Below are 16,525 nucleotides of genomic sequence, written 5' to 3' on the forward strand. Positions count from 1 at the left end.
AATTCCCATTGTGACCCCGGTTTCATTATTGCCTCCGATACTGTGGTGTCTGTCCTGACCTCCCGCTACGTCCCCGACTCAGATCCTGTGCTGCCTGTCTCGACCTACTGTCTTTTGCTAAATACCTTAACAATAATGATTGGGTGATCTCATTTACAACAGAATTCCAATTTCCATCTATTACGTTCTTAGATTTAAGATTATGTTCTAACAATGGTTCCATCTCCACATCCACACATTTTAAGAAGGTGGACACCAAGAGTTATCTCAATTACGGTAGTACCCATTTAAAAAAATGGAGGGATAACATTCCCTTCCGTCAATATAAAAGGGTTAGAAAGAATTGTACATACCAGTCTGTTTTTAAGTAACAAGCTACATTCCTCAAAAGCCGTTTATTGGAAAAGGGCTATCCATCCCGTATCCGAAAACAATCCAACGAGAAAACTGTAGGTCTTACCCAACAGGAATGTTTGTCAAAAAATGAAAAATGTATGAAAAAGAACGAAAAATATAACCTCAATTTTATCACTAGATATAATGATAAGTTCAAAGAGATCGCTAATATATTAAAAAAGCATTGGCATCTATTAGAAAAAGATCAATTACTGAAAACTTGCATTACAAAGAAGCCTGTAACCACGTACAGGAGAGCCCCCTCATTAAGAAAAACCTGCTGACTCCCAGTCAAATTAAACAGCTTTGCAACAATAAAAGTGATAAGTTACAGACAAGAATCACAATTCCCAAAATCAGGAAATGTGTCTTTGTTGCCCTAATATCAATAATAATGGCACTCAGTTTAAGTCCAATGTCACACAAGAACTGTTTCCGATCAAAAATACGATGACATGTCAATCCAGTACCCCTGCGTTCTACAGTATGTCAGTAGGACCACTCAGCAATTGCATGACCGAATTACAGGCCATAAAGGGAACATTAAAAAAGACTACCTAAAGCATGGACTCTCTAAGCATTTTGCCTTTAAACATCATAAGAACGAAAAACTTATGATGATTAGTCCAATAGACCAGATCAACGAAACTATCATCCTATGTAGAAGGGCCCCTATGTAGAAGAGAGGTGTACTGTATCTATAAATTACGTACCCTTAGGCTGGAAGGCCTTAACGAGGCATCAGAAGCAGTAGTATAAGCCCAATCTCCTGCCAGCTAATGTTGATCCACCTCGCGATGCTATAGAATTCACAGCCTTATGTCCAGTCTCATCCACCGTAGCCACCGTAGTTCCAATGCTTTCTACCAGCATGCCACTCATCACTTTCATTCCCGATCATGTCCTGATACACTCCAGAAGTGATCCGTCCCACCAGCGTGCCATTCACTACTTCCTTTCACGATCATGTCCTGATACGCTGCAATAGTGATCTGCGCACTTCAGCAGTAAAGAGATACTTCAGTAATTTAATATGATATATGTTTTTACTCTATATGTATGGATTAATATATTTAATATATCTATTATACTAATGATCTAGAATTCATCCTTTAATGTGTATTTTATTTATTTATTTTGTTTGTTTTTTTGTATGCTTATCAATTAAGTTATTGAAACTTTTTTTTTTTGTTTTGTTTTTTGTTCTTTTATCAATTAAGTTACAGGCAGTCCCCGGGTTACATACAAGATAGGGTCTGTAGGTTTGTTCTTAAGTTGAATTTGTATGTAAGTCGGAACTGTATACTTTATCATTGTAATCCCAGCCAGAACTTTTTTGGTCTCTGTGACAATTGGATTTTAAAAATGTTGGGTTGTCATAAGAATCAATATTAACACTAAAGCTTCATTACAGACACCTGTGATAACTGTTTCAGCTGATTATTGTAGTCTAGGACTAAAGTACAATAAATTACCAATATCCAGAGGTCCGTTTGTAACTAGGGGTCGTATGTAAGTCGAGTGTTCTGAAGTAGGGGACCGCCTGTATTGATAATTATGACGTTACTTCCTGTTATTTACTATAAAACAACACAAATGTTTGTTTTGTGCATTGACCTCATGAAGCACCCAGTAGCTGGCGCAAAACGTGTTGTCCTGTTTTATCATTTTATTATCTATTTTTATATGCTTTTTCACTTCAGTCACATCATTAAAAGTAATCATTTTTTAGCTATACAGCTAAAACTCTTTGGTTTACGCCGCAGTAAGTCTTTTTGTTCCTTTTGGCTTCCATCTAGGAAATTGTATTCCTCTATATTTGGGTCCATTCTTTGGTACGAGGGGAAGATTTTGGGGGAAACAAGAGGGTCACAGTAAGAGGGGGAGATACCAGGGGCCCACATTAAGAGGGGGAAGGGGGGGCATGAGAGATCACAATAAAAGGGAGAGATGATCTGGGCCACAATAAGAGGTAGAAATAAAAAGGGTAGATGAGTGGGGACATACTAATTGGGAGAGATGAGTGGGGTAACAATATGAGTGGGAGATCAAGAAGCCCCAGAGAATGATACGGTCCACAATATGTGGGGAAATGAGGAGGCACAATATGAAGAATAGATGAGGGCGCCACAATTTTAGGGGGAACAATTCAAGCAGAAGTGAAGGGGGCCACAATATGAGGGGGGAGTTGAGGGGCCACAACATGTGTTATGTACACCTCAGGGGTTGCCCCAGGAAGAAACTTATTCCATCAGCCTTTCCCTCCACTTTTCTTGCACACACCACCTGCTGGAGACCTGCTAGGCTTTAGGCCCGTCCTCCGATCCCAATACCAAGTAACTAGAACTCTTAATGTTGGAGGGTTAATATGATAAAGTGAAATATTGCTGGACAATACCTATGACTGGTTTGTTAATGTAGATGGTTGTAGTGTTTTTCGAACAAGGTGAGAACTGCAGGCGCCATATGATGATGTCATAATCTGCCGGCCTATGTTGTGCATAGGAGCTGCTTGTAAACATAGAAAAGTAAATATTATTTTTATTTTTAACCCCTTATCACCGACACTAGTTTTCAGCTCAATGACCAGACTCGATTTTTCAAATCTGACATGTCTCACGATAATTGGTTATAACTTCGGAACGCTTTAACATATCCCGGTGATTTTGAGAATGTTTTCTCGTGATACATTGTACTTCATGTTAGTTATAAAATTTAAGTGATAAGTTTTGCGATTCGTTCTGAAAAAAAGTGAACATTTGGCAAAAGTTTGTAAAAATTCTTCATTTTCCAAGTTTGAAATGTTCTGCTTTCCAGATAGGAAGTAAAAATACCCAAAAAGCTTGTTAAATTACATTTACGGAATGTCTGCTTTATGTTGGGATGATATTTTATGCGTCCTCTCACTTTTCTAGGATGTTATGAGGTGCAGAACTTTAGGTGCGATTTTTCTCATTTTCATGAAAATTGCCAAAACTCACATTTTGAGGGAAAACTCCGCTTCCAAGTGACTTTGTAAGGCCTAAATAATAGTAAAACCCCATAAATTACCCCACTATAGAAACTTCACCCCTCAATGTATGTAAAACAACTTCTATTAAGTCCATTAACCCTTTAAGTGTTTCACATGGGTTAAAACAATATGGACCTGCGATTTAGAAACTATGGAATTTTTTTGGAAAATACATTCATTTAGGCCAAACTGACAGTTTCAGAATAAATTATATGATGAAACGCACTGCAACGTTTGATGCCCAATTCCTCCCGAGTGTACTGATACCACATATGTGGTGGTAAACTTATGTACAGGCGCACGGCCAAGTATAGAATGAATGGAGGCGCCATTCACAGCAGATTTGTATTGTCACATTGTACTACCTATACATTTTTATTTTTTTTGGTAATGCAAACATATGAGGGCTTATTTTGTACGGAATGAGATACAATGTATAGATAATTCATTTAGGGGGGTCTATAGCTTATTCATGAGATTTTATTAACTATTTCAAGGGGGATACAAACAAAATCATGAATTTTTATTTTGGATTTTTAGCATTTTTCCCCCCCGCTCACCGTAATGTAAAAATAATATTTTATCTTTATTCTCTGGTTCACTATGATTGCGGTGATACCTCATTTATATAGTTTTTCTTATCTTTGCTCAATTTTCCTGAGCAAAACCAATATTGGAGAATATCGCATTGTTTTTACTATTGACAATTTTCAGGGCCTTTTCTGTATTTTTATGTTGTCAGACCTGAGGGCTTATTTTTTGCAAAAAGAGTTGTTCTTTTCAGTCGTATCATATTAGGGAATGTAGCTTTTTTTGATCACTTTTTAGAACATTTTTTGTGATGGTGTTTGATGAAAAATTGTATATTACGGGAAGTTTTTCGTAGTTTTTTTTTTCATCGTTCACCGAGCGGGTTCAATATTGATTTAGATTTATTGTACAGATTAATACGGACGCGGTGATACCAAATATGTATGTTTTTGTGTTTTATTTACTGTATTTGCATTTTATGTGTTACTGGGGAGATTATGGGACTTTTATTTTATTTATTTATTTAATTATATTATAAAAAGATTTTGAAGAAAAAGCGGATGTTCATGAATAGATACAAATAGCAATCTTTATTAATTAATTTTGCAAATACAAAGATAAAATTAAAAACAATTAAAAAGCACCCTAGGTGCCATACTAATACCCATGTCCCCAGTGCACAATAATAAGCACCCCTGAGGAAGCCTGGTGACACAGGCGAAACGCGTGGGGATCACTGCCCCCAGTGCCAAACATTGACATCTCTTATCCAGGTAAACGGTGGCCATTGTTAGCACCTTATATATTGTACACTTGTCTGATTACCTCTCCTGCATTTTGTTGCATGGATGGTGCTTCTTTGATGTACTTTGCAGCCTGTTTACCGGTTACCATTTGCTTATTATTGTGCACTGGGGACATGGGTATTAGTATGGCACCTAGGGTGCTTTTTAATTGTTTTTAATTTTATCTTTGTATTTGCAAAATTAATTAATAAAGATTGCTATTTGTATCTATTCATGAACATCCGCTTTTTCTTCAAAATGCCTTAATATTTCTGGATGTTTTATTTTATTCCTGACCCATATTTTCTGGGTAATTAAATTATAAAAAGATTTATTTTATTTTTTTTTAACCTTTTTTACATTTTCTACTTCTTGGCTTGAATAAGCGATCATCCGATCGCTTATTCAAGCCTTTACACTGCAATACACTTGTATTGCAGTGTATAGTGTAAGTAACTGAGCATGCTGCGCATGCTCAGTTACTTACAGCCGGGTCCTGCCAGGACCCGGCGAGAAGAGGAGCCGACAGCCTCGGGTCACTCGTCGGGACCCGGGGCAGCGGCAGGAGGGATCGGATCCCCCGGTAAGCACACCGGGGGGGTCCGATCCACGGGGGACACACTTGCACGCCGCGGTCATGCTTGACCGCGGCTTGTAAGGGGTTAAACACCCGGGATCGGAGTTTTTCCGATCCCGGGTGTTAGTGCCGGGTCTGGGCTGTGATATCACAGCCCGACACCGGCACTATACTGACCCGATGTCCCGAAATCTTCTTCTGACGCGGCGCCGTAGAAAGGCGTCGTGTCAGAAGAAGTACCCTTAATGACCGCCGTAGAATCCCGATAGGGCGGTCATTAAGGGGTTAAGTACACTGCAACGAGGAGAGAGAGACAGGCCACATTACAAGAGGAAGATGTTTGGGGAAACAACATAGTGGGTCACAGTAAGATGGGGAGATACTAGGGGGGCCACAATAAGAGGGGAAAAAAGGGAGATGAGAGATCACAATAAGATGGAGAGATGAGCTGGGCCACAATAAGAGGGGGAAATAAAAAGGGTAGAGGAGAGGGGACATACTAAGTTGGGGAGATGAGCGGGACCACAATATGAGGCGGAGATTCACCAATTGCTTTTAATAAGAGTTCCTCTTTTACTGTAAATTGGACCATTTGAATTGTTTGAATTGCATTTTGTGGGTGCGGTCAAACGTGGTGTTTGCGAAGCGTTTTTAGATGTTACCATACCAAAATTCAAAACCCCACACTGAATAACCTATCATTCAGCATGTCAGTTCAGTTCCGGTTTGCAGCATTTGGGCAGGGCAAGATCAGCGCATCACACTCGCAAGTGTGGAGGGGGCCTAAGTGATTTCTTAACATGGCAAAACATGTTGGTCCTTACCGAACAAATGCATCTTTATCTAAATACTAAAGAGCCTTACTTAGTGTTATTAGTCAGCAGGGCCGGATCAAGGTTGGTGGGGGCCCCTGGGCGCAAAATATGGTGGGGGCCCCCATTGAATGTAGTCCAGACAGGGAACAGCAATCGCTACATACCACTCCCCAGCAATCACTGTATACAGCTCCCCCAGCAATCACTATATACAGCTCCCAGCAATCACTATATACAGCTCACCCAGCAATCACTATATACAGCTGCCCCAGCAATCGCTGTATACAGCTGCCCCAGCAATCACTGTATACATCTCCCCCAGCAATCGCTGTATACAGCTCCCCCAGCAATCGCTGTATAAAGCTGCCCAGGCAATCAGTGTATACAGCTCCCCCAGCAATCGCTGTATACAGCTCCCCCAGCAATCGCTACATACAGCTCCCCCAGCAATCACTATATACAGCTCCCCAGTAATCACTGTATACAGCTCCCCCAGCAATCACTATAAACAGTTCCCCCAGCAATCACTGTATACAGCTCCCCCAGCAATCGCTGTACACAGCTCCCCCAGCAATCGCTATATACAGCTCCCCCAGCAATCACTATATACAGCTCCCCAGTAAACACTGTATACAGCTCCTCCAGCAATCACTGTATACAGCTCCCCCAGTAATCACTGTATACAGCTCCCCCAGCAATCACTGTTTACAGCTGCCCCAGCAATCGCTGTATACAGCTCCCCCAGCAATCACTATATAGAGCTCCCCCAGCCATCACTATACACAGCTCCCCCAGCAACCACTGTATACAGCTCCCCCATCAATCACTATATACAGTAATAACTATATACAGCTCCCCTTGTAATCACTATATACAGCTCCCCCAGCAATCACTGTATACAGCTCCTCCAGCAATCACTGTATACAGCTCCCCAAGCAACTGCTATATAAAGCTCCCCCTATATACTGTCCCCCTATAATAACTATACACCCCTATAACACTATATACTGTCCCCCTATAACTATATACTGTCCCCCTATAATAACTATACACCTATATAATAACTATATACAGTCCCCCTATAATAACTATGCACCCCTATAATAACTATATACTGTCCCCCTATAACTATATCCACCCCCTATAAATAAATACAGTCCCCCTATAAATATACACCCCTATAACTATATACAGCCCCCCTATAACTATATACACCCCCTATAACCATATACTGTCCCCCTATAAAAACTACACACCCCTATAACTATATACAGTCCCCCTATAATAACTATACACCCCTATAATAACTATGTACTGTCCCCCTATAACTATATTCACCCCCTATAATAACTATATACTGTCCTCCTATAACTATATACACCCCCTATAACTATATACTGTCCCCCTATAATAACTACACACCTCTATAACTGTATACAGTCCTCCTATAATAACTATACACTCCCTATAATAACTATATACTGTCCCCCTATTACTATATACACCCCTATAACTATATACTGTTCACCTATAAAAAATACACACCCCTATAACTATATACAGTCCCCCTATAATAACTATGTACTGTCCCCCTATAACTATATTCACCCCCTATAATAACTATATACTGTCCTCCTATAACTATATACACCCCCTATAACTATATACTGTCCCCCTATAATAACTACACACCTCTATAACTGTATACAGTCCTCCTATAATAACTATACACTCCCTATAATAACTATATACTGTCCCCCTATTACTATATACACCCCTATAACTATATACTGTTCACCTATAATAACTACACACCCCTATAACTATATACAGTCCCCCTATAATAACTAACACCCCTATAATAACTATATACAGTCCCCCTATAACTATATACCCCTCCTATAATAACTATATACTGTCCTTCTATAACTATATACACCCCCTATAACTATATACAGTCCCCCTATAATAACTATACACTCCTATAATAACTATATACTGTCTTCCTATAACTATATACACCCCCTATAACTGTATAAGTCCTCCTATAATAACTATACACCCCCTATAATAACTATATACTCCCCTTTAACTATATACAACCCCTATAACTAAATACAATACCCCTAAAACAACTATATACAACCCCCCCCCCATAATAAATATACACAGACAATCCCCCTAGAATTAACTATATACAGTAAAAAAAAATAAATAAAATTGTTCTCACCTTCCAGCGTTCCCCCGATGCACGTGGTCATCATCTTGCTTCTCGGTGTCGGATGTAAACAAAGATGGCGGCGCCAAGCTACAAGCGGCGATGGCGCGGCGCCGTGACGGCACACACTGAGACGTCACGCACTGCGTCGCTAGCGGCAGGGGGCTGCCATCTTTGTTTATGTGCGATCGTCTATGGCAGCGCGAGGAACTTATTGTTCCCTCGCTCTGCCATATCGGCGTACCCAGAGCCAAGTACACCGTTGGCGAATTGAGCGGTCGTGCGACCCCGCAACCGCCCGAATCGCCCACATTTGGTGGGGCCCCTTTAAAGGGCTAAGCGGTGGGGGCCCTGGGGCTCGCGCCCCGGGAGCCCCCCCTATGATCCGGCCCTGCTAGTCAGACATGTGTGTAGTGAGGAGATATTCCGTATGCGCCTGATGCGCGTTTCAAAATGCAATTCAATAACATTTTATAAACATGGCGCTATGCAGTGTTCACACGGTGGGGCTCATTTACTAAGGATCGCGCTGCTCAGGTGTCTGCGTTGAGATTTTGGTGCACGCGAACGTTTTTTGGCACAGCTGCGCTGGCTTCCATGTGACACAAATTGGGGGGCGTGCTGTCGGACAATCTGACTGATTTGGACTGAGTGTTTGATTTAACTTTCAAATTGTGTCGCAAGCTAATGTACCTACATACACCAATGAAAAATTCTGTCAGGAAATCTAAGGAAACTCTGGCAGATCTGAGCGGGGAAGCGACACATGCAGGATATCGGGCACACAATCTTAGTGAATTGGGGCACAGTGCATTATCGTCTGACAATGCATTTTCCGTGAACTCCAACGGACTGGTAAGTAAATATGCCCATATGTGTCCACATTGCGTTTTGCAATTGCAAACACAATGGGAAAAATCAAAAGAAAGATCTGTGTTTTTACCATTATTAACCCGTTAACGCTCAGCGTCCGATATATCGGACGCTGAGCTCAATGACTTAGCGCTCAGCGTCCGATATATCGGACGCTGAGCCCATGCCGGTTCAGCTCAAGATCTGAGCCGAACCGGCATCGGGAAACGCGGGGTGCCGGCTGTGACTGATAGCCGGCACCCCAGTGTAACACCCGCGATCGGAGTTGACTCCGATCGCGGGTGCTTAACCCGTTAAATGGCGCGGTCAGCGCGACCGCGGCATCTAACATGCCTCTGGGGGGTCTTTCCCCCACGATCGCCCCCCCCGAACCGTTTTCGGGGGGCGCCGATCGTTGCTATAGCAACTCTGGGGTCCGATCTGGACCCCAGAGTTACCTGCAAGAATTGCCGGTAAGATGGCGTCTGTGACGTCATCTTACTGGCACAGTGCCAGCCTATGCAAGTGCATAGGCTGACACTGATAATACTCTGCAATACATGAGTATTGCAGAATATTATCATGAACAAGCAATCAGAGGATTTCTTGTTCATGTCCCATGGTAAAAAAGTGAAAAAGTAAAAAAAAAAATGTTATTCAATAAAAAAATAAAGTAATAAATCACTAAAAATGCCCAAAACCCCCAAAACATATAAAGAGACATGTAACTAAAAAAAAAGTCTAAATCATAACACAAACCCCACATATATAGTATCACCGCGTCCGTAACAACCCGTAGAATAAAAGTAAATCATTATTGAACCCCCACGATAAACGCCGTAAAAAAAACTGCTATAAACCTTCCAAAAATTATGATTTTTAGCTATTCAATCCCACAAAAAATGCTATAAAATGTGATCAAAAAACCATGTGTACTCCGACATGATACTGGTGTAAAGTACAACATGTCCCGCAAAAAATAAGCCATCAACCAGCTCCGTAGCCAAAAAAGTAACAATGTTATGCCACTTGGAAGACGGCAATACATAAATGATAGATTTTTCCCCACATTAGGGTTTTGTTTGACAAATTTAGTAAAACGTAAGAAAATATATTCAAGTCTGGTATCCCCGTAATCGTATCGACCCATAGAATAAAGATAACATGATTATTAGTCTATACGGTGAACACCAAAAAAAAAAGAGTAAAAAATCCAGTACAGAATTGATGCTTTTCTACTCCTGCCCTCAAAAAAAGTTCCTAAATTTTCAACAATAGGTGATACCAACCCCAAAATGGTAACAATGGAAAAAGCATCTCATCGCGCAAAAAAAATGGCATCACATGGCCCCAATAACGAAAAAGCGAAAATTTTATAGCCTTCAAAAGGGGCCAATGAGGAAACTAAAATCCTGGCAGCTGCAGCGCCCTCCTTCCCTTCTGCGTCTCGCTGTGCGCCCATAAAACAAGTAATGGCCACATGTGGGGGGTCTTTGTACTCCAAATTGCAGAACAAATTGTATGGTGGGTTTTCTCTTTTTATATTTTGGAAATGTGTAAATTTTAGTGCTAAATGAACGTATAAGGGAACAATTTGACTATTCTAAATTTCACCTCCATTTTGATTCAATTACTATGAAGATCTCAAGGGGTTAACAATCTTCGTAAAAGCTGTTTCTGATAGCTTGAGGGGTGCAGATTTGAAAATGGGTTGGTTATATAGGGGGTTTTGATGCTAAATATGTAAAATTTCATTCAAAACTGTATTTATCCCCAAAATAGTCAATTCTGAAAAACCCGGAAAAGCGATATTCTTTTTGTAAGCCGCGTGACATCAAAATAAATTATCCAGACATTTCAGAAATTATGAAAATGTAAAGTAGACAAATGGGAAATGTTATTCAGCAACTTATTTAGGTGGTAAATCTATCTGCCTGAAAACGCAATGATTTTGAATTTCGAAAATGGCAAATTTTTCAAAAAAATTATCATATTTTCTTTTTTTTGTAAATAAACGCAAAACTTATCAGCCAAAATTTACCACTAAAATGAAGTACAACATGTGGGGAAAAAACTATCTCAGAATCGTTTTGATAAGTAACAGTGTTCAAAAGTTATAACCATATAAAGCGACGCAGGTCAGAATCCAAAAAATCGGGCTGAGCCTTAAGCTACAAAATGGCTGCGTCCTTAAGGGGTTAATAATAATTAAATTTAAATAATAATAAGCATTTAAAAAAGCAATACAAACACAATGCTACCATAACTCATTTAATGAGCCATTCGCAGTTTCACTGTAAAGAATAGTCAGTACTTAGACATGCATGGATTAATCTTTAAAACAAGCATATACTACTGGCAGGATCATCCGGGTCTGAGGGGTTGGCACTGATGTCAGCTCAACAGGCTATGAACTCTTTGAAGGAGCAGGAGGGAGGAGCTGTACAGGAGCACAAAGGTGGGGACCAAGAGCTGAGCAGTCTGCAGCACAGACAAGTCACGTGTTGTTTTTTGAAATGCAACCAAACCAAAGCCCATCCCCTGGGACTACATAAAGTCAGGGTGAAACATAGGTTATAATACACAATTGAATTGTAATGCAAATGCTTAGAGAAGGCAGAAAGGCATATTTGCAATGCAGCTGTAATGGGCTTCTGTAACCAGTCTTTAGTGAAAATGAAGTCCCTGGTGACAGGTTCCCTTAAAACAGTTGGCCTTAACTCTTGTGGAGTTGCCCAAAAATACCGGAATATGAATGACTGGCACCAAGTCTCTTGATATTATATTATTGACAAGATTGTCAGTCTTAAAGCATTTCCTCTTCAAAATAATTAGGATTCATCAGTAGACCATTTGTTGTGCCTAAAAGTAATAAATGATGCTAGCTAACTAGTTGTGGTCAGTGTCTTGATAGACACTGGTAGACATAGGCTCCTGATGGACAGATATTTCCTCACACCAGTTCTTACTATAATTTTAATGATTTTTCATAGGTGTTGGAGTCACTCTAGAGATGGAAGCACATGCAACCGGCGTGTGGCATATAGAAACAGAAGCGGTCCATGAAGAGTATAAAATGAAGGCTCTATACCTCGTATATAATCCACGTAAGCCCACAATTAAGATACAAAACAAAGTGCATTTGTGTGATTTTTTTTTTCAATAGCTTAGATTTGTTGGAATTAAATTAAACTAAATTAAATGTAATTCAGATATTTTTCTGTGATTTAAATGTTAGAATAAAAGTTTATTTGGATCTATACTACAATTGAAAGGAGGCTCTAGTACAATGCTTTCTAAATGGGATCCAAAACCAGATATAGAAGTGTAAGGGAGCAAATATGTGCTATATGATATCCTTCAGGACATCTGAGCAACAGTTGTGGAAGCTGGGTCTGTAGTTACCATACAGTTATAATTTACTATAGGTAGTGTCCTGTTTGGTCCCATAAATGCTCAATTGATGGGCCAAAGAATTGTTGAAACCTGGCAGAGATTTTCCTGAGAATATAATGTATATGATGTATAACTATTATTCTACTAAATGTCCTGCTATGATAGGCAAGATTGACTATGGATTGTCCTACATATATCACTGATCAGTAGTCATGAGGTTTGTCGAAATTCAGGTTGGACAAGTAAGACCGAAGTTCAAGAAAAAGTTTGGTACCCAGACTCTGAATCCCATTGAAAACAATAGGGACCCAAAATTGCACACAATCACAGTGACAGCAGTATGAGACTATTTGACATTGGGGTCGGGAAATCAAGGCCACTGTCACGGGTGCTCACCGGTGCCCCTCTCTGTTCACAAGAGCAGCGCCCGTGCCAGTTCCTGTTCCAGCTCCGGCGGGTGCGTCCCCGACTCCTAGGGCAAGCTGGCTCTCGAAGATTTAAAGGGCCAGCGCAACCCAAAATGGTGATGGCCCTTTACAGGATCCTTTATTACCCAACCTCTCCCTGCTCACCAACCTTCACGCCTTGTGCCTTAGAGAAAAGCTTGTCTCATGCCCTGTGCTGTTATTGTGATTTCCCTTTGTGACCCCCATTCTGTTCCTGACTTCGCTCCTCTGCTGCCTAACCTGACCTATTGCTATGTCCCTGACTCTGATCCCATGCTGTCCATGCTGACCTCCTGTCTGTCCCTGACTGCGATTCTGCTCAAAGTTTGTGTACCTCGCCTTGGCTGCCACTGTGGACAAAATCGCACCTCTGGAACGACCTGGTGGTATCACGACGCAAGATGTCCAACCCGCCTTGCGGCGGGCTCTGGTAAAAGCCGGGTGCTACTTGGATTCCAGGTTTCTTATTCATTTCTTTAGTATCAAAGTATTTGTATTAATATTTTTTGTCATTTTTCATGTAAAGCATTCAAAGACTGTTTGGCTTTTAATGGTATTAGACATTGTAAGTGTTATGCTTGTGTCATGTTTATGACAATTGTGTGAGCTTAGCTGCCTTTATTAGTGATCAGCAGGGCCGGATTATAGGCGGGGCTCCTGGCGCTCGAGCCCCGGGGCCCCCCGTCTTTCCCGCCCAGGGGGCTCCACCAGATCGCGTCCCCAGGGCCCTGACTCCTCAGCCGCCAACTCCCTGAGCCATCTGCCTGACCCCAGCACAGGTGACCGCCTCCCCACATATCCCCCTGCATGGCCGAGCCGTCCGCCCCCGGCACAGGTTACCACCTCCCCGTCCGCCCTTCAGGTGCATGGCCGAGCCGTCCGCCCTCCTGCAACCCCGCTCTCGCTCCCTCCTCCCCCGCCTATACAAGTGGCTGTCCTCCGCGACCCCCCCTGCCCGAACAAGCGGTTGTCCTCCACACCTCCCCCCGCACCTCCCCCCGCCTGAACAAGCAGCCCCCCCCGCTCCCCCCCCCCGTACCCGAACAAGCAGCCGTCCGCCGCTCCCCCCCTCCGCCCGAACAAGCGGCCGTCCTCCGCTCCTCCCCCCACCCGAACACACGCTCAAACAAGCGGCCATCCTCCGCTCCCCCCCCCCCCGCCCGAACAAGCGGCTGTCCTCCGCCCCCCACCCGAACAAGTGGCCATCCTCCGCTCCCCCTCCCGCCCAAAAAGTGGCCGTCCTCCACTCCTCCCCCCTTCCCTGGCGGAACAAGCGGCGTCCTCCGCTCCGCATATCTGGTAGGGCTGAAGGTAGATATAAAGATGTGTTACTGGGGACGAGGCGGCTGTATGTAGCAGTGTTACTGGAGGTGAGGCGGCTGTATGTACTGTAGCTGTGTTACTGGGGGCGAGGCGGCTGAATGTAGCTGTGTTACTGGGGATGAGGCAGCTGTGTGTAGCTGTGTTACTGGGGATGAGGCAGCTGTATGTAGCGGTGTCACTGGGGGTGAGGTGACTGTGTGTACCTGTGTTACTGGGGATGTGGCGGCTGTTCAAAGGCATTTGACACCGTCCCACATGAAAGGTTGGTATATAAAATTAGACTGCTGGGAATAGGAGAAAATCTGTGTATTTGGGTAAGTAATTGGCTTAGCGATAGAAAACAGAGGGTCTTCATTAATGGCACATTCTCAGATTGGGTTGAGGTTACTAGTGGAGTGCCACAGGGGTCAGTATTGGGGCCACTTCTTTTTAATTTTTTTATTAATGACCTTGTAGTGGGTTTACACAGTCAAGTTTCAATATTTGCAGATGATACCAAGCTGTGTAAAGTAATAAATACTGAGGTCGATAGTTTAGCATTACAGAGGGATTTATGGAAGCTTGAGGAGTGGGCAGAGAAATGGTTGATGAGATTTAATGTAGATAAATGTAAAGTTATGCACTTGGGCCATGGAAACAAAAAGTATAATTATGTTCTAAACGGTCAATTACTTGGTAAAACTGGAGCTGAAAAGGACTTGGGGGTATTGGTGGATGGTAAACTTAATTTTAGTGACCAGAGCCAGGCGGCTGCTGCTAAAGCAAATAAAATAATGGGATGTATCAAGAGAGGAATAGATTCTCATGATAAAGACATAGTTTTGTCCTTATACAAATCGCTGGTCAGACCACACATGGAATATTGTGTACAGTTTTGGGCACCAGTGTATAAAAAGGATATAGTAGAGCTGGAACTGGTGCAGAGGAGAGCAACCAGAATTATTAGGGGAATGGGGGGATTAGAATACACTGACAGATTACAAAATTTGGGATTATTCAGTTTATAACAAAGACGACTGAGGGGAGACCTGATTACAATGTACAAATACCTGAACGGACAGTACAAGGATCTCTCCTAAGATCTTTTTATACCTAGGCCTGTGACCAGGACAAGGGGGCATCCTCTGCGCCTAGAGGAGAGGCGATTTTACCATCAACATAGACAAAGGTTCTTTACTGTAAGAGCAGTGAGACTATGGAACTCTCTGCCGCAGGAGGTTGTTATGGCGGACTCTATGTACATGTTCAAGAGAGGCCTGGATGCCTTTCTGGAGAGCAAAAGTATCACAGGTTATGGGGATAAAACATTTATTTAATTTTTAAAGGTTGGACTTGATGGACTTGCGTCTTTTTCCAGCCTTATATACTATGATACTATGATACTATGTAGCTGTGTTACTGCGGGTGAGGCGGCTGTATGTAGCTGTGTTACTGGGGGCGAGGCAGCTGTATGTAGCTGTGTTACTGGAGGTGAGGGGGCTGTATGTAGCTGTGTTACTGGGGGCGAGGCAGCTGTATGTAGCTGTGTTACTGGAGGTGAGGGGGCTGTATGTAGCTGTGTTACCGGAGGGGAGGCAGCTGTATGTAGCTGTGTTACTGGGGGTAAGACGGCTGTATGTAGCTGTGTTACTGGGGGCAAGGCTGCTGTATGTAGTTGTGTTACTGGGGGAGCAGTGGCTGTATATAGCTGTGTTACTGGGGATGAAGCGGCTGTATGTAGCTGTGTTATTGGGGGTGAGGCGGCTGTATGTAGCTGTGTTACTGGGGGCGAGGCGGCTGTATGTAGCTGTGTTACTGGGGATGAGGCGGCTGTGTGTAGCTGTGTTACTGGGGATGAGGCGGCTGTATGTAGCTGTGTTACTGGGGGTGAGGTGGCTGTGTGTAGCTTTGTTACTGGGGATGTGGCGGCTGTATGTAGCTGTGTTACTGGGGATGAGGCGGCTGTATGTAGCTGTGTTACTGGGGGTGAGGTGGCTGTGTGTAGCTTTGTTACTGGGGATGTGGCGGCTGTATGTAGCTGTGTTACTGCGGGGATAGTGAATAGTGAGCAGGAAGACGTGTATGCACGCTGCACTCAGTGGGGGCGTCCACCAGATTTTGCGCCCAGGGACCCCCACCAAGCTTAATCCGGCCCTGGTGATCAGTGCTGGGATTAACAGGGCAGTTGCCCTGC

The 16,525-nt window shown here is 42.7% G+C and overlaps 1 protein-coding gene across 5 annotated transcripts in view; it reads left to right on the forward strand.

Moving 5' to 3' along the window:
* Positions 1–16,525, forward strand: part of LOC140077099 (coagulation factor VIII-like) — an 810,463-nt gene that overhangs the window by 458,439 nt on the left and 335,499 nt on the right. For all 5 annotated transcript variants that reach the window (XR_011849697.1, XM_072123989.1, XM_072123990.1 and 2 more), the window contains exon 19: positions 12,181–12,294. Coding sequence is in view for 4 of the 5 variants with exons in the window: in XM_072123989.1 (XP_071980090.1) it covers positions 12,181–12,294 (114 nt within the window). In the remaining variant the exon portion in view is untranslated. The remainder of the gene's footprint in view (positions 1–12,180; positions 12,295–16,525) is intronic.

Source organism: Engystomops pustulosus, chromosome 9 (assembly GCF_040894005.1).
Source record: "Engystomops pustulosus chromosome 9, aEngPut4.maternal, whole genome shotgun sequence".
NCBI lineage: Eukaryota > Metazoa > Chordata > Amphibia > Anura > Leptodactylidae > Engystomops > Engystomops pustulosus.